The sequence below is a fragment of the Penaeus chinensis genome, chromosome 11, assembly GCF_019202785.1.
Source record: "Penaeus chinensis breed Huanghai No. 1 chromosome 11, ASM1920278v2, whole genome shotgun sequence".
In the NCBI taxonomy this organism is placed as follows: domain Eukaryota; kingdom Metazoa; phylum Arthropoda; class Malacostraca; order Decapoda; family Penaeidae; genus Penaeus; species Penaeus chinensis.
The window spans coordinates 22,764,415-22,781,974 of NC_061829.1; the positions used below are offsets into that span (position 1 = coordinate 22,764,415).

General features: G+C 35.5%; 1 protein-coding gene across 7 annotated transcripts in view; it reads right to left on the reverse strand.

Moving 5' to 3' along the window:
- Window positions 1-1,252: 1,252 nt before the first annotated feature.
- LOC125030336 (transmembrane protein KIAA1109-like) overlaps window positions 1,253-17,560 on the reverse strand; it is a 68,599-nt gene continuing 52,291 nt past the window's right edge. For 4 of the 7 annotated variants that reach the window (XM_047620319.1, XM_047620317.1, XM_047620320.1 and 1 more), the window contains exons 59-84: window positions 17,358-17,504; window positions 16,906-17,167; window positions 16,547-16,746; window positions 15,737-16,107; window positions 14,614-14,739; window positions 14,290-14,448; window positions 13,480-13,685; window positions 12,504-12,657; window positions 12,189-12,369; window positions 11,686-11,992; window positions 10,401-10,530; window positions 10,150-10,239; window positions 9,242-9,561; window positions 8,643-8,865; window positions 8,067-8,254; window positions 7,678-7,909; window positions 7,064-7,221; window positions 6,688-6,877; window positions 6,357-6,580; window positions 5,986-6,255; window positions 5,495-5,677; window positions 5,162-5,347; window positions 4,194-4,327; window positions 3,758-3,775; window positions 2,867-3,000; window positions 1,253-1,984 (exon numbers count right to left, since the gene is read on the reverse strand). In XM_047620319.1, coding sequence (XP_047476275.1) covers window positions 1,786-1,984; window positions 2,867-3,000; window positions 3,758-3,775; window positions 4,194-4,327; window positions 5,162-5,347; window positions 5,495-5,677; window positions 5,986-6,255; window positions 6,357-6,580; window positions 6,688-6,877; window positions 7,064-7,221; window positions 7,678-7,909; window positions 8,067-8,254; window positions 8,643-8,865; window positions 9,242-9,561; window positions 10,150-10,239; window positions 10,401-10,530; window positions 11,686-11,992; window positions 12,189-12,369; window positions 12,504-12,657; window positions 13,480-13,685; window positions 14,290-14,448; window positions 14,614-14,739; window positions 15,737-16,107; window positions 16,547-16,746; window positions 16,906-17,167; window positions 17,358-17,504 — 4,992 coding nt within the window. In that variant the 3' untranslated portion in view covers window positions 1,253-1,785. The remainder of the gene's footprint in view (window positions 1,985-2,866; window positions 3,001-3,757; window positions 3,776-4,193; window positions 4,328-5,161; window positions 5,348-5,494; window positions 5,678-5,985; window positions 6,256-6,356; window positions 6,581-6,687; window positions 6,878-7,063; window positions 7,222-7,677; window positions 7,910-8,066; window positions 8,255-8,642; window positions 8,866-9,241; window positions 9,562-10,149; window positions 10,240-10,400; window positions 10,531-11,685; window positions 11,993-12,188; window positions 12,370-12,503; window positions 12,658-13,479; window positions 13,686-14,289; window positions 14,449-14,613; window positions 14,740-15,736; window positions 16,108-16,546; window positions 16,747-16,905; window positions 17,168-17,357; window positions 17,505-17,560) is intronic. The other 3 variants (XM_047620316.1, XM_047620315.1, XM_047620318.1) reach the window with 3 other exon arrangements.

Here is a 17,560-nt window from a genome sequence, read left to right on the forward strand (position 1 = left end):
ATTTTATAACTATGATATCATACCAAAGAAATTTCATAACCACTAATATCACAAGATCATAGTTTTCAATTTCCTTACTTAATTTCATAGCACTGGCAAATTATTACATATCTATCATAATATTCAATAAAATAATTAAAAGAACAATTCATATTTACCTGGAATTTTCATTGATATATAAACGAAAGGAATATGACTTATAAGTCATCCTAGAAACAAAAATTTTTGCACTGTTAATAAAAAGGACACTGTTCCAATGCACAGGGAAAAGAAAGCACATTTTGATGAAGCAAATCATTTCTGAAGTAGGACCTATCACAGATTAATCTTGAGAACACATGTAAAATAATGGCAAAATCTTTGTAACATAAATTAAAAATTGAGTCAAGGTTCAAAAACATGAAATGTTCTCACTGGCAACTGGAGAAGATGAAAAACATTGCCTTGTCAAATTCAGCTGCAATCCTTCCTGTATGTTATCTTGAACATTATAACAGCTGTATGTATTATGACAGGGTCTATATTTTGAACATACATGGTGATATTTCAAATCTATAACAAAATTATATATAATAATCACATCACATGTTAATATGTTATACAAAATAATACTGTATAAAATAACATGCTATACATACTTGCCTCACATCATACAATATACTGGCTCATATTGTATCAAAATATAATGATCAGTATTATGTCATTTTAAAACATATGATAACAATGCAGTTTGTATACAAGAAGACTTGCAACAGCTATGCAATCACTCACTTTCCATTTCTGACAGCTGCATGTGAAAAGACCCCCTGCCTCTACACCTTGGCTTAAACGACTAGTTGTATGTGGCAAGTGACCATATACCTGTTTATCCTGTCTACTGTCTATTTCTGAATGTTGCAGTAAATATGTATATATCCCACACATACACATATGCACATACAGACAATCACTCTTTTTTTTTTCCTCCCAATCAAACACATAAACAAATAAACAAACAAATGTGTACAGGTACAGGTACAGGTACAGGTACAGGTACAGGTACAGGTACAGGTACAGGTACAGGTACAGGTACAGGTACAGGTACAGGTACAGGTACAGGTACAGGTACACATACATCCTCACGCATACATACACACACACTCACACTCACGCACACGCACACGCACACACACATACACACACACACACACACACACACACACACACACACACACACACACACACACACACACACACACACACACACACACACACACACACACACACACACACACACACACACATACATACACACACACACACACATACACACACACACACACACACACACACACACACATATATAACCATATATATATTTTAAATTTTTACATCAATAAAGTGGCTCATAATCAAGTCTGCATCTGGTCTACCACCCATTAGCAATTAATTCAGTTATTCATTGCACTAACATGTCTGTGTTCACAACGCCACAAAAAGAAATGGCTTTATTGCAGTGTGCTGCACCTATGCATTTACATTACTTTTATGCTTTATAAAATTTCAAAGGTACTACCCATAAACTGTTTTGTCTTTAGATTATTTCCACTGTTATCCATCTTTATCTATTCATTTTTTGCTTTCATGTATTCCATAAACACAATCTAAAAATCATTATACAACAATAGAAACAGAGTATTCAATATCATATTTTTTCTCCAACAGAAACCACCAAGCTTGATCATAAGTGTCTAGAACATTTTACAAAAAAAAAGAGAATCTTGGCAATCTTCACACTGTAAATTATCATTTGTTGGCACTATCGTGATCGTATATGGCCGCTATCATGCGGAACATGAGAACTGACAAGACTTTGTCCAGAGGATCCATGCATCCTCGCTGGAGCCACTTGGGTATTGTGGTTCTTGCGTGACTGAATCCCAGTTTCTGCAGGATGTAGTCTACTCCATAAGGTTCCAGATTCTTTGTGGCCCATGACAGCAGCCTGGGAACAAAAGAGACCCTGAATTATTTCTGAATCAGAGCAGATATTCAAAATATCAAAGAGGAAGAGGAAGAGGAAGAGGAAGAGGAAGAGAAAGAGGAAGAGGAAGAGGAAGAGGAGGAGGAGGAGGAGGAGGAGGAGGAGGAGGAAGTGGAAGTGGAAGTGGAAAAAGGGGAAGTGGAAGAAGAGGAAGTGGAAGAAGATGAAGTGGAAGAAGATGAAGTGGAAGAAGATGAAGTGGAAGAAGAGGAAGTGGAAGAGGAGGAAGTGGAAGAGGAGGAAGAGGAAGAGGAGGAAGAGGAAGAGGAGGAAGAAGAAGAGGAGGAAGAGGAAGTGGAAGAGGAAGAGGAGAAGGAAGAGGAGGAGGAAGAGGAAGAGGAAAAGGAAAAGAGGAAGAGGAAGAGGAAGAGGAAGAGGAAGAGGAAGAGGAAGAGGAAGAGGAAGAGAAGAGAAAGAGAAAGAGAAAGAGAAAGAGAAAGAGAAAGAGAAAGAGAAAGAGAAAGAGAAAGAGAAAGAAAGAGAAAGAGAAAGAGAAAGAGAAAGAGAAAGAGAAAGAGAAAGAGAAAGAGAGAGAGAGAGAGAGAGAGAGAGAGAGAGAGAGAGAGAGAAAGAGAGAGAGAAAGAGAGAGAGAAAGAGAGAGAGAGAGAGAGAAAGAGAAAGAGAAAGAGAAAGAGAAAGAGAAAGAGAAAGAGAAAGAGAAAGAGAAAGAGAAAGAGAAAGAGAAAGAGAAAGAGAAAGAGAAAGAAAGAGAAAGTGAAAGAGAAAGAGAAAGAGAAAGAGAAAGAGAAAGAGAAAGAGAAAGAGAAAGAGAAAGAAAGAGGAGCAAGGTGAAGACCGTTAGAGCCAGATCTGCCAAACCCAGTCATGCAGCACTCCCCTACCTGACTGTGGGCTCCAGATGCCATGTGCCGCAAGTAAACTCCCTCCAATCCTGCTGCAGGAGTTGCGTGGGCTCGTTGACTCGTACAACTTTGGGTTTCTTGTCCCCATTGTCTTTGCTCTCTGGCTCTGCTCCCTGAGTATGGAATATATCATGTTTAGAACTCATGACAACAAGATAGATTGATATACATATTTCTCAAATAGATGAATAAGATATATGATATATATTCTCTCACTTGTTCCCTCACTTGCTCTCTCGTTTGCTCTCTCACTCGCTTGTACTCTACTCCCTTACTCCTACTCATAAATCTAACAAGCCCACTCTAACTCTCACATCAACAATGCAGTTTACATAGGATATACATATATATATATATATATATATATATATATATATATATATATATATATATATATATATATATATATATGTATATATATATATATATATATATATATATATATATATAGATATAGATATATATATATATATATATATATATATGCACATATACATATATACATATATATACATATATTATATATATATATAAATATAAACAAAGATCATAAATTGAACAGTATAGTTTACATAATATATACGTATATATACATATGCACATACATGTATACATAGATACATATATACATACATTTAAATTTATATATATATATATATATATATAAAGAAAAAACAAAGATAACAGAACACAAGTACATTGTTATGAAAAGAGCATTAGCTGAACACTAATGTTCCTTTTTTAACAATTATTCATGTGCTAAGTTTACAAGGATACACACAAACAACAACACCCACGATATAACCATACCCACAATATTTTAAAATACATTATTTGTAGTACAATAATACTTAGGAAAAGAGAACTCACCACTTTTGTTTTCCTTGCCTGAATGATGCAGCAAAGATATAAATTTTTAAAAACACAAAAAAAGGAAATATATCTCATTCAAAGCAAAAACAAACTGCAACAAAATCTGTTGATAGTTAACATGTTAAAGAATGCCACAGAAAAGAAAATATTCTTTCATAAAATACAAAATATGTAAAAAAAAATATTAACTATGCAAAAAATATTATTTAGCTATTTACTAACTAATTTAGCTTTTTACTAATTTATATGTTTGCATATCTGAATAAATGCAAACTATATGGAAATGCTTTCTTACTTAAGGAATCAATATTAAAGATCATATGATTTCATATAAACATGACAAAATTGACAATGATAAATCCAATAACAAATATAAATATAAAATATTAGTATACCATTTCATCATTACACATACAGTTATGGTGCAACTTACCATTTTCTCTTTAGTGTCCTTAACATATGATGAAATGAGATCATGTAAAAAGAAGAAATTCTCAGCATCAACAGCAACAAAAATGTGGTCCTGGAATTCAGTCACAAGAGAACACTCCACCTTGGGTTTTTCATCTGCAAAATGGGAGACATTGGAAATACTGTCAGTCTTTGTGCAAGGAAATTCTCAATTGTTTATTTGTTTATCAAATATGATAAGGAGACAGATTTCAAACTCCAAACTATGGGAAATCTTTTAAACAAAATATTTGTACTGGATCATACAGCAGTAATATGTGGAGAATCAAAATTAATTTAAGGCATGTTTAACTTTTTTTTTTTCAAGAAGGCAACTTCTTATGAAGTAATAAATAGCCAGTCTGTATTCTTGGATGTCCCAAGTGACTTCCTATAAATGAGGTAAGTTTACTAAACCATACTTTGTTTAAACTAATTACAAAAGAGCTTTCAAAAATGTTTTTTTTATTCTTCTGCCTCAAGCAATTTTTATTACATAAATGTATTTATTTATTATTCTTTGGTTTATTAATCTTGATACAGCATATCAAATTACATATATAGACCTTTTGTGCAATAAAGCACAAAAAGCTGTACAAAAAGAGATAATACCATGATTGTTCATGCAGGCCAGGCCTATAAGCCACACATCCAGGAGAGTCCCTTATCAAATAAGCCTAATTTTGGCCCATGTTTAAGCCATAAGACACCCAGATCGAACTGGTTATTACTTTGTAAAAAGTTGCAGGGGACATCAAAGAATAAAAATTGGTTATCTGTGACCTCATACAAAAACTGCTTCCTTACAAAGAAAATCAAACATCAGCATGCTGCTACTGAATTTCAATTCACAACCTCTAAGAACTATTATCAAAAGTTGTTTTAGAAATTCCTATAAGGTAGAGTTTGGGAACTATCTAATTTGTCAAAAATCAAACTTCCTGTACTTACCCATAAAGTCTGGTGTGGTAGCTGTCTGTAAATGTTTGGTTGTGAGATGAATCTGCATTGATGGTAAAGCAAACACAGTCTCTGAAGAGTGGTTGTGATCTTGAAGTCGTGTGGAGGCTCGTTTTCCCTCAGTTGAAGAGGATGGTAAACTATCACTTCGGTCAAGAGATGGGAAACGGTCCACATCTGCAGGGAATAGAAATAAAAGAAATATAATATAAACATGTGATAAGTGATATAAAAAAAATCATTATCTAGCCATTTCTTTTAAAGTATGAACTATATTAGTTAAAATACATTACAAAAAGATTTCAACTATAAACCATTACTTACTGTCTAGTTCAGAAGTACAGAATGCATAGTGGAACCATTCCTGTATTGTGCGGAATTGAGGAGGGAACACCATATTCCTAGTTATGCGACAAACTGTTGCCATGGAGACATGCTGAGCATGAGTCTGCTCCATGACTCCTAAGCTGAATGTCAGGTTCTGTACAATGTGTGTATCACGTGGTGCTGTAAATAACAATAGTGTCATTACTGATGAGAGGCAATATCCCAAATAAACCTGAGTTTATTTAAAAGTTAATAAGATTGATGTAATGTTAAAAAAAAAGGAGTGAGTAAAAGAAAGAAAAGAAATAGTTGATCATTTCATTCTCTTCACTGTCACCTACTTATATACAATGAAATGAGAAACTACTACTTTAGTGGTTTGGCCATCATAGTTTAGAAAAGGAAAATATTTTTCAAATGTATGTCCATTATCACCATTCATTTACATGATCTGTAACTATTCAGTATACATTTAGTGGAAAACTTACGGTCTCCAGGCACTTCTTGAACTTCAGAGGTAAAGTTGATATATGGTTCCTGAAGGCTGAACAAAGCCCATGATTTGCTTTTGAAATTTAACCCATGGAAGCAAGCAAGGGATATGGTTTTCCCATGCAGCTCCAAAGACCCTCCCAGGACAGTGCCTGAGTCTGGCAAAGGCAGTGGCAGAGTAGTCAGTCTCAGCCCAGACACTCTGTGTAGGACTCCCTGCCAGTGTCTATGATGACGTGCATCCTGACCACTTGGCATTCCAAGAACTGTAAGAATGGAAAACAGTTCAAGAACGTGTTTCACTGGCCATATACTAAAATATAGTAAATATGAAAAACAATCTTTCTCTTTAATACCTTCTACTCACCATTTGCCATTTTGCGGTTCCCATCCTTATGTCTGTGCTTGACTGAAGACTTGTGTCTTGTTGGTTGGAGAGATGAAAAGACACGTTTGCTTGACTTGAACTGCTGTGAAAAGAATTCATCCAGTTTATGATGCATTTTCAACAAGTCGGCTGTGGTGGATTTACTGATGATCAATTGCAGCTGATCCCACTCTAAGTCTCCAAGGATGAAGATGGTTGCCCCTCTGTTGAAGAAAAGGGTATATTTTTGTTTAACAAACATGTCTGCACAATAAGACGGAATATAATTCACTTCACTTTCTTGGAATATGTTATCAAGACTATTCTTTACCTTCGAGTGGTATCCTCATCCCCCTCAGCACATTGCTTCAGCTTCCACTCATCCCGCAATGTGACCCCAAAGGATGACACTCGCCCCATCAGCACACTGGTGCCCATGTAATCCAAACGGGACTGTGATGCAAACAACTTTACTCCGATGGTGTGGTCTGGCTCCATACCTGGATCTTCCCTTATTTTTACTGGTAATATAAATACACAACTGATGAATACCAACTCATACCTAATTCCACATAAGGTCCATTTTCATCAAACAAGGTAAAGTCAGAAATATAAAATTTTCAGAAAGCTAATAGTTGCTTGCAGTTTGCTGTCTACCCTCAAATACATTATCTCACAAACCGTGCATATAAGAAAATCATACTCACAGTACATATTGATTTCTGAGAGTTCAATAATGCCACCAACTATTCCACCCTTAGCATCCAGGCCTGAGCCACCAAGGCCAAGACCTATGTACATGTTCTTGTGCCCAGTGCTGCCTATGGAGAGTCTTCCATCTGCCTTGAAGTCTTTGGTTGTCCATCTGGAAGTGAAAACAAGGGAACAATTAAAAAGCAAGGAAAGGAAAGGAGAGAAAGAAAGGTATAAAAAAGGGAAGATGGATAGAAAAGACAGGGAAAGTAAGTAAGGAAAGAAACAAAGAAAATAATAGAAATAAAGGAAACAAAACAAAGAAAGGAAAGCCAGAAAAAAATGGGAAGATAAAAATATAAAGACACTAATAATAAGAAAGGAAAGTAAGAAAGAACAAAAGAAAGAAAAGAAAGAAATGAGAAAAAGAGAATTTATGAAAAGTAAAAAAAAAAAAAAATAGAGAGTAAAACAAGAAAGAGATAAAGTAAAGGACAGAAAATAAAGCAAGAATGAGAAAAATTGTGAAACAGAAGAGAGAAAAAGAAAACATGAGATAAAGGGAAGAGAGAAAAAGAAAAGGAGGGAGTGAGAAGAGGAGAAAGAGCAAAGGCCAGATCATACTCACACGACATTTCCCATCACATTCCCCATATTCATCTGTACTCCAAGCCGTGTGAAATTCACCGCAAAGAGAACCAGAGTCTCCCAGGAGCCAGACTTGTTCATCCCTTGTGTCGTCCCAGTGGCTTCTGTGTCCTCTCCTGATCTGGTTTCAGCTTTGCTATCTGTGGCTTCTCCAGGAACATTCCCATTACCTATGTCGTTTTCCTTGTCATTTATTCCTTCTTTCTTTCCTGCTGTTGTGGAAAAGTGTGGAAATCTTAACATCCTGACACTAAGAATATACTATAGGATAATTTGTTTACTTATCCACACTTCAAATCATCAAGGCAAAACTATCATGTTTGGAAATTTAACATTCCTTTTCCTCTTTAAGTTCTAAAACAAACTTACCCGACAATTTTGGGCTTTTTCTAATGTTAATGTCAGAATCAAAATTGAGCCTTAGCTTGTCCCTGGCCCGACTGCCAGCCCCAGCAGTACCATGTGGCTGGCTTGTGGTAGGTGTCTGTTGGCTTCCTCCACTGCCGCTGCTTATGCTACCATTATCACGACGGTTCAGATCAGTACCCTCAGCCGAGCTGTGGTAACGGCATTTATTAACATCAGTTAGTTTGTTTTTTTTTACTAGAAATACTAACAGAATTATCTGATTATGAAAAAGACAAAGTGAAGAACTAGCAACATCACATTACTACTCTGTTGTTGTCATCTACAATATGCTACAAACATAATTAACCAAATAACAAAAAAAAAAAAAAAAAAGGCAATCTGAACAAAGTCAATGTCGAATTGAAATATAGTTAGGAGATTATCTATTCAATATATATTTTGTATAGCACATCTGACAGCTTCAATACACACCAATGAAAAATAAAAAATAATCTGTCACTTATAACACAATGTGAAGGAACACCATCTGACTGAGTCTGCCTCATCCCATAGATTCCCTGCCAGACTGCAACCAACCTGGAGGAGTGACGCTTTGGGGGAACATTGTGGTTTCCTGGAGAGTCTGCTGCTGTAGCTGGACTTGTCTCATCCCACTCACTTGAGACTGCACCTCCAGTAAAATCTCCAAGAAATAACCTCCTTACAATAGACCTCCTGTACCATGCTCGTGGGAAGGCCAGGATCTCTGTCAGCCTACGCATGTCATATTTGAAGTGCGCAGCCCCAATATCTATGATTGCTGTTGACATAAAAAAAAAAATAGAAATATAATAGAGAGTACATAAGTATTTCATTATCAAATATCCTTTAGTGCATACAAACAAATCTTATGTGAGGGTATCTTCAGCTTTTTTCAGCTGTATTAATCTATCTTTAAACCACATCTTCCAATTAACTTACTGCTCCTGCTCCCTAATAATTCATTACTTTTTAACATGAAGGCAATTTATGATATTCTGCTCATTCTATGATATATACAGTACTTCCATGCTTATATACTTCTATATAATCTTCATTAGAAACAGTGGAAAAACAAATTAATATTCAGACACCTATGAACAAAACCTTCTAGGAAAATCATAAACTAATAATAAAAAAAATATTATAAATCCTACTTGAGAATCTGATAATGGCCTTGGCAGAATCAACAGCATTTGCAGATTTCAATTTGGTATTTGTCTCTGGCTTGAAATTTATCTTGCGTGATCTTGAAATGTGGAACTTTACAAATTCCACCATGACACTGAGGGAGTCCTTTCGTTCACTGTCAGTGAGTGCAGCCAGGGGAGATGTCGCCAGATAGGGGGCACCAGTCGCCCCACGCTGCTTCCCTCCATAAGGGTGGAAGACATAAAGGGAAAAGTCTTCCAGGACTCCTGTGACACTCAGCCCTCCGATGGTTGCTTGCAGTTTGCTGTCCAATCCAGTCATTGTGCTGTTTATAATAGAAAGTATTCTAGAGTCCAATTTTTAAAGCATATGTAAACTATACTAACTAATGTTAAATGTACTTACTATTGTAATAATCTACAAAAACATCTTATTATAGCAACACCTTCAAACAAGATTGGAGTACATTAATATGACCTTAAAATAAACAACTCCACTTAAATAAGTTTACTTTCTTAACTAAAATCTGATGGGGTCACTTTAATCTCCAATGTGGACTGAAGAATAACTCACGCCCACTGAGCAGCTGTTTGCATCTTAGAACTGATAGCTATGTAATTTCATTCCTATAGTCTTTATTCACTCAAGTAACTTTGGAAGGCTCCACATGCAGATGCACATCAAGTATGCCTTAACCATCATCATTTAGCCCATGAACTGTGAATTTCCCCTCAACAGCCATAGTCTAGAGCATAAATTAAAGGGTTGACAATCTTCCACAAATAGTTAATTGGTCATTATACCAAGATGCTGTTAATTTTGGCTTTGTATACTGAAGGCTGCCTACCAAAGATAATTTCCCTTATCATTGTAAAGTGAAATGGTGCCCCTCTAAGCACTCTTCATTCCTTACCCATCCTCAGCTCTCTTTGAAGAAAACACCAAGTTCAGGGATGGAAGCTGCAGAAGACATTCCACACGAGATACAGGTTGACAAGAAAATCTGGAAAGAAAAGCACACGTTTAAGATAAAATTTTCCTTTCATCAAGCTATTCAAACTATTTACATGACTAAATAATGTATGGCAAAGGAAAAATAATACCAAATTACATGCACTAATTGATAAAAAAATGATAAATTTTAATAACAAACATTGTACTAACCTGATTGTTGATGGCTGCATGTGGAAGTAGACAACTACATCTACAGGGAATGAAGCATAAACATAGGGAACACCTCCACCTCCACCAGCTGTTGTTGCCTCCACTTCTACATTGTACACTGGCTCAGGTTCTGTTAAGTGAAAAAATAAAAAAGTTTATGTAAGTGCATGATTTTCAAGTATGACAAATTCATTTAACATTTTGCTTGACTTTACAGCATATTAAATGTAATGAACAAAATGATAACAAAGAAATCAAATCAAATCAGGGATATATAACAGCAAACATAATACCAAAGATTTTGAGAATGATAATATTACTTTTTTTTTTTTCTTTTGCTTTACACTTGTAACTTGAAACTACAAAGACAGATGTAAAATCTTTTGCAGGAACTTGATCAAATAAAGTTATGCCACAGATGGCAAGCGGGTATATGCAGTACCCACTGTGAGTTTAGTTTATTAATTGTCTTTACACACAGATAGCTCCACAACAAAGTAATTACTAATACTATTACCTCACCTGTTCATCCTTTTCCTTGACTTTGAAATATTATCTTTATTTCATTTTGTTATTAGTAAAGTTAATAACATTAAAATAATCATAACATCTATAATGAAAATAACAGCATCGATCTTGATAGAATTAATAAAAAATAAATAAATAAATAAATAAATAAATAAATAAACAAATAAATAAACAAATAAACAAATAAATAAATAAATAAATAAATAAATAAATAAATAAATAAATAAATAAATAAATAAATAAATAAATAAATAAATAAATAAATAAATAAATAAATAAATAAATAAATAAATAAATAAATAAATAAATAAATATATAAATAAATAAATAAATAAATAAATAAATAAATAAATACATACATACATACATACATACATAAATGAATAAATAAATAAAGCAAAGGGGAAATCAGGTGAGGTTACAAGGTCTATCTATTGACTCCTTGGTGGCTGAGCACTTCTGGACCCATCTATGTGTACAGACATTTCACAAAACAAAACTACAGTGAACATTACATTTTCCTGATGGCACTGGATTAAAAAGCAGTTATTTACACAGGGAAAGGCAGATTGTCAGAATCTTATGTGTACTCTGAAATTCAAGAAGTGTCATTCTCAAATGCTTTTACATTGTTGCGTAGAAAATAAAATGTAAAATTGACAGGATTAATAATTAATCTGTCTAGGACTGAATAACTTCAGAACACAAGACCATAAGGTGAATAATCCACTGTAACAAGAAAGCATTGAAACATTACCTTGAGATGCAACAGGTGATTTGTGTTGAGGCTCGGGTAAAGGTAATGGCTCCAGAGCTAGCTCCAAAAATTCTAAAATGTTCGGACTCACTGTTGTCTCTCTTTGTATACTCTGTAAGGTAAGCCAAGTAAAGAGAGAAGCTCTCTTCATGCCACTTGCCCCGACAGCACTCTTCCTCGATGTACTTCCCCCTTGGCTCCCACCACAACCTGCTACCCCAGCTGGTGACCACCCTGCACCTTCACTGAGGCCTCCACCACTTCCTACTGGTGTCTCTTCATGAATGTTGTGCGACTCATAATGTACCTGCAAACGGTTACTTTGAATATGCTAGCAGGATAATATCATTACAAAATCCTTTCTACTACATTTATAATTCAACTCAAAAAACAAAACAGATATGAACAAAGTATCAAATTATTTCAAGGAACTCATCTGATCTTCATGATATTAAACATATAACTGTGGTGACTATTCATAAGTGATGAGGTGCATAGTTTACCTTCACATCCAGTCCAGGAATGTAGAACACTGTGTCAGCTGATACTGAAAGTGATGGTGGAGGAGGAGCACCCAGTTTGTTTGAGGAGATATTGGGTCGACCTTCATTCTTTTTGCGAACTGATCCAGGACTTCCTGGAGTTTCAGATATACCACCAGAAAAACTTCTTTCTTTTTTCATCCTGGATTAATAAATGGAAATTTTTTATATCATTATTTCTTATCTAATAGAAAAAAATCATCATTTCTTAAAAAGTCAATCACAAAACAATATTAATATTTTTTTCTAAACCAGGAAAACTGATGCTCAACTTACCTTTTTTCTTCTTCTCTTGAGATGCAACGTGTATAAAGATTGCACATTCCAGAGCTAATGCATACTCTCACATCCAACTCCAGGTCTATACTTGGGTCCTGTGGTTTAACAGTGCCTGAACTACTTGATCCTAGTCCCCCTGGAGTAATAGGGCCTGTATCATAAAGAAAGATACATACATGTTTTCATAAGTATATGCTGATAAGGCAATCTGTTACAAGTTCACATCACTAAGTTTTATGCAGTTTTAAAATAAAGGTTTGATAAAGTACTAAAAAGTTGAGTATTTGCTGATTAAACAAAAATGAAGGAACACTTGCTTTGTAAAGGAAAAAGAAGAATAAAAAAAAGAAAAAAGATGATAATTATATACTAAAGTTGACAACAAGGGATTGACATGACCTCTTTGCATTAAATATGCTGGATTGAAATATCAAATACTCTTTCAGGAATGATAGTGTGAAAGATCAGAAAAAGAATGTTATCCTACTGAATAACAATTCTTTATAAAAAAATCAACATACATAGATTAATCTAGAAAACATTATCTTGTCATCTTAGGACTGTTAACCTCTTCGAAAATCTAATTTTCCTATAAAAGATTTGCAGTTTAGTTTGCCAATCCAGAAATTCTAATAGAAGTCCTTAACCCATAAACTGCATAGTTCCTGAGTATATTCAGCAGTGAGACTATCATGTGAAGAAAAACAGTCCATATTTTCATGACCAGAGCTAGGGAAAGACTGACACATTACAAATGATGGTCTAAATAATGTTGATAGCCATTATAACCAACATGAAAAAATGAGATTGTAAATCAATTAGGGCATTTAAAAGCATCATTTGAAAATAATGTTTTTAAGAAGCATTGTGCATCAGATGCTTAACCACTTAAGAGGCATATATCTATTATTTCTCAAATGAATCTTGACTGTTTTTATCAACATTAGTTCTGATCTATAAAGATGACTGTTACCTGAGCTGTGACTGCTTGAATGACCAGACAAGGGTGCTGTGCCAGTTCCTGGAGTGCTGCCGGTGCCACCCCCTTCGTCATGGGTGATGCCTCTCCCCTCACCGGCTTCTCCTGCAGTCTGTCCTCCTTCCTGGTCCAGCATGGTCACCAATGCACTCAGACCTCCACAGCTCTTGCTCTCCATGCTGCCTACATTGTCACTGCTGCTGTGGAAAATTCCTCACATTAATTTAATGAGATAGGAAGGATGCAGGAAGGAGAAAAGGAAAGGAGAGAAGGAGAGGAGGATAGATGGAGAGGAGAGAAGGAGAGAAGGAGAGAAGGAGAGAAGGAGAGAAGGAGAGAAGGAGAGAAGGAGAGAAGGAGAGGAGGAGAGGAGGAGAGGAGGAGAGGAGGATAGAAGGAGGGAAGGAGGGAAGGAGAGAAGGAGAGGAGGATAGAAGGAGGGAAGGAGAGAAGAAGAGGAATGGAGAGAAAGAGAGAAGGAAAGAAAGACAGGAAAGAAGAAGAAAGGGAGAATATGAAATAGGGAGAGTAGGAGAGGAAGAAAATTAGACACTCAAAGAAATAGTGAGAAAGCAAGTAAGGCTTTTATTGATCAATCAAATTACAATACAGCATATAACAATGGATACTACCATTATGTGGATTACAGCAAATGGAACCATATCTAAAATCTCTTGACAAACCTTTCATTATTTATCATCATAATCAACAAGTATGATATGTATATAATGTACAGGGTTAACAAAACCCTTTCTACACTGTACAAGATATAAAATTGAATACAAAATTGAAATAAACATATACCTGAAGTTAGTGATAGTGATAGTTTCTGTTTCTGTATCAGATACATTTGTAGGTGTTGGGGTTCTGCCATGCCCTGGTGTTGACAGGAACACATCAGAGTTGTCAATTTCATCCGTGGGGTAAGAGTCTGATGAGCCACTCGTGAATGACAAGTGCCGCCTGAGAATGAGATATCAATACATTTTAACCCATCAGTTCAACCCAAGGTAAAATAGCTTGGAGACTGAAGAACAACACTTCAGGAAGCCTCAATATAAAACATGCTCTTTGTTTTTGTTATTAACCTTGTACACTAATAAGACACAAGTCATCTATTAACATTACCCAATAGCCGATCCTTCAACAAATTTTACTTTCTGAGCTGCAGGGTCATTAGTGGAAGCAGTGTGGCAGGGTGAGCTGTCTACACTAATGGAAGCTTGGTCAATGCTCCCCCGACTTCCACAGTGCCTGTGGGAAGTTAGACCTGAGTAGCATCCTTATAAAAAAAAAAGCCTGACAACTATGTCTGAAAATTACTTGTTAGCACAACAATCATATAATTAGCATTTACTATTTACTATCTCTGTAATGCTACAATTTAGTGAGAGAAAAAAATCACACACAAAAGATTTTTAATCAATACAGCAAAAATATAGGTGAAATGAAACAATCCATTAGTCATCTTAAAAAGTATCAGTCTGCTAATATAAACTCTCATACATACCTGCATTAGGTATGTAAGAATATTTCCTCTCCTGATAATCTGTTGTTCAATTACAGAACAATACACAGACATATACTACATTCTTTGGTTTATCAAATAAAGCTTTTTCCTGTTCAAGTTCTGGGTAACTTCAAGTAATGTTACATAAGCCGTCTCTGCTATTGTTTATTTTAGCTTGAGCTACTCAAAGTGATTGCTCTATCTATCACATTGCATCCTAGTCTTAGCTATATGCAACTGTAAAACTATCAAGCAAAACCATCAAGAACTTTGCTGGGTATCAAAGTTCTGGGGCTCTGTTGGTACCTATTAGCTCCCTAGAATTACCATGCAATGTCTATTCAACACAACGAATTTTGGCAAGTCCAAGTGATTGGCTACAAATAGGGACTACTGAAGACATCTGATGGCTAGCCTTCTATCTTCCAAGGATGCAACTTGATCAATGGACAGCATAACAAATCTTTATTATTCTTATCTCATACGCTACAAATCAACCATCTCATTCATATATACCCCTAAATTGTCTACAGCATTTATCTCAAAGATTTTTTCCATTTCAAATATGTATTCTCATAGGCCTATATAACTTTATGCTGACCATTACTGTATTCCTCATGTAATTTTCATTCATTGTTTTTTGCATCTACAAATTCATGTAGACATGCATATCTAATCATGATTCTTATAACTGAAATTAACAGTAATCTAATCACACAAAGAAACACATTATGTACTTACACAGGTTCCTTAACTTCTATGGTTGGTGAGGGCACCTTGAAGCTCTTGGACCTAAGATGAGACTTGGGGCCCAGGCCAAGGCGGTCCTTCATTGAGGTTGCCTTAACACTCTGTCTCCGTAGCTTCTTGATCACATCACGACGGAAGTCATGGAAGACAACTGCTTCCAGATCCTGAAGGCGTCGCATTTCTTGCTCGATGGTGGAGGCTGAAGCACCTAACATCTTCAAGTCATTGACAGTCTTTGCCTGTTCATTCATTTCTATCTCCAGAAGCTTGGCTCGCTGTCTGGCATCAAGGTTAGGGTCAAATATGAAAGCTGGGAGGCTTTCATTAAGGGCTATCTGTCTTCTTCCTGAAGCTGATTCTTGCTGTAATACCAGGTTTAGAATTAGTTGACACAGTATACAAGGAGGAAAAGATCCATGTCTTGAAAAGTTGTGATTATTACATTTATATCAAGCTAATCCAAAAAGTTGAACAATACTCTAAAGTAATGAATTTTCTTAATAATTCTTAATTGTTCTTATTAAGCATAAATTACTTCCTGTTCTTCACAAATTTGTAACTTAAAATATTCTGAAATAATATCAAATCACATAAAACGGTGGTAAAAAGAAGATTAAGAATAAAATCTGTTAAGAGAGAGAATATTCACAGAAATATTACTGCAATGGTATCAGAGAGGACGTTATCACAGACATACACTTACACATTATCTCAAGATTTTTTATCATTATCTGTTGTCAGTTTTGTCACAATAACTTTTTATGGGGGGATGACATAAGGCATAAAGGAAACTTTCCAAACCTGTGAAGAAGAATGGTCAGTGTGGTCATCATCATCATCAGAATCATAACTAGACTGGGGTATGGCTGTGTCTGGGGCACCTGTCAACATGGTTAGCGTGCGAGCCAAGGCACTCAAATGCTTCCCAATGTTGACATCTAGATGAAGGTCAACTCCTTCCATCTGCCACATGACATTCAGAAGCCACTTAGCATTCTCTGCTTTTGGAACAAAGAAAAAGCATGCTTAGGAATATCAGTAAATCTAAACAGAAAATCTATACAAAAAAGTAATATAAAATGCCATATATACTAAGAGCTATACAGATTAATATATTTTCTTTCTCTCATATATTAGTAAGTTGGAGAATATATAAATACCTTTTTCTGGGTGTCCAGCAACAGTACGGCTGCACACTTCATATGTGCCCTCAGATACAGTACACAAGTTGATTGTTGGGTCCTTGAAATCAGGCTTCCAATCATCAAGGCTTGTCTCAAACTCTGGTGCAAACCGCATACAAAATCCTTTGAAGCGAGCCTTACATACCAGAGAGCCAGAGTTACAGGCAGATATGATAGTGCTTTCAAGTGTCACCACAAGAGCATCTCGTGTCTCTGTTGAATCAACCTGATGGCTTACCTGCATAACAGAACAGATTATTCAATACTGAATGCTGATGGTTATCTTCCCAACTTCTAATACTAAATAAGAATTACTGATATATAGCCATAAATGATATGAATCACATATACTAAAAGGCTTGCACTTAAATACTAATAGCAGCTATCTCAATATTTGTCCTTATCCTTGAACTCCCTAAAAAACTTACAGTGCGACATGGGTTGAGTGGAAGGCATATACCAATGTCATCTACTGTCAGCTGTAGATAAACATTGTTCTTTATGTGTGCTGCTGATGAGAGGGATGAGAACTGAGGAACTTTCTCAAAGACTTGCTGTGTAGCTGTCAACACTTCCTGTTTTTACAAAATATATTTTTCTTTGTTAATGTTAACACAAATAAGAATTTCTT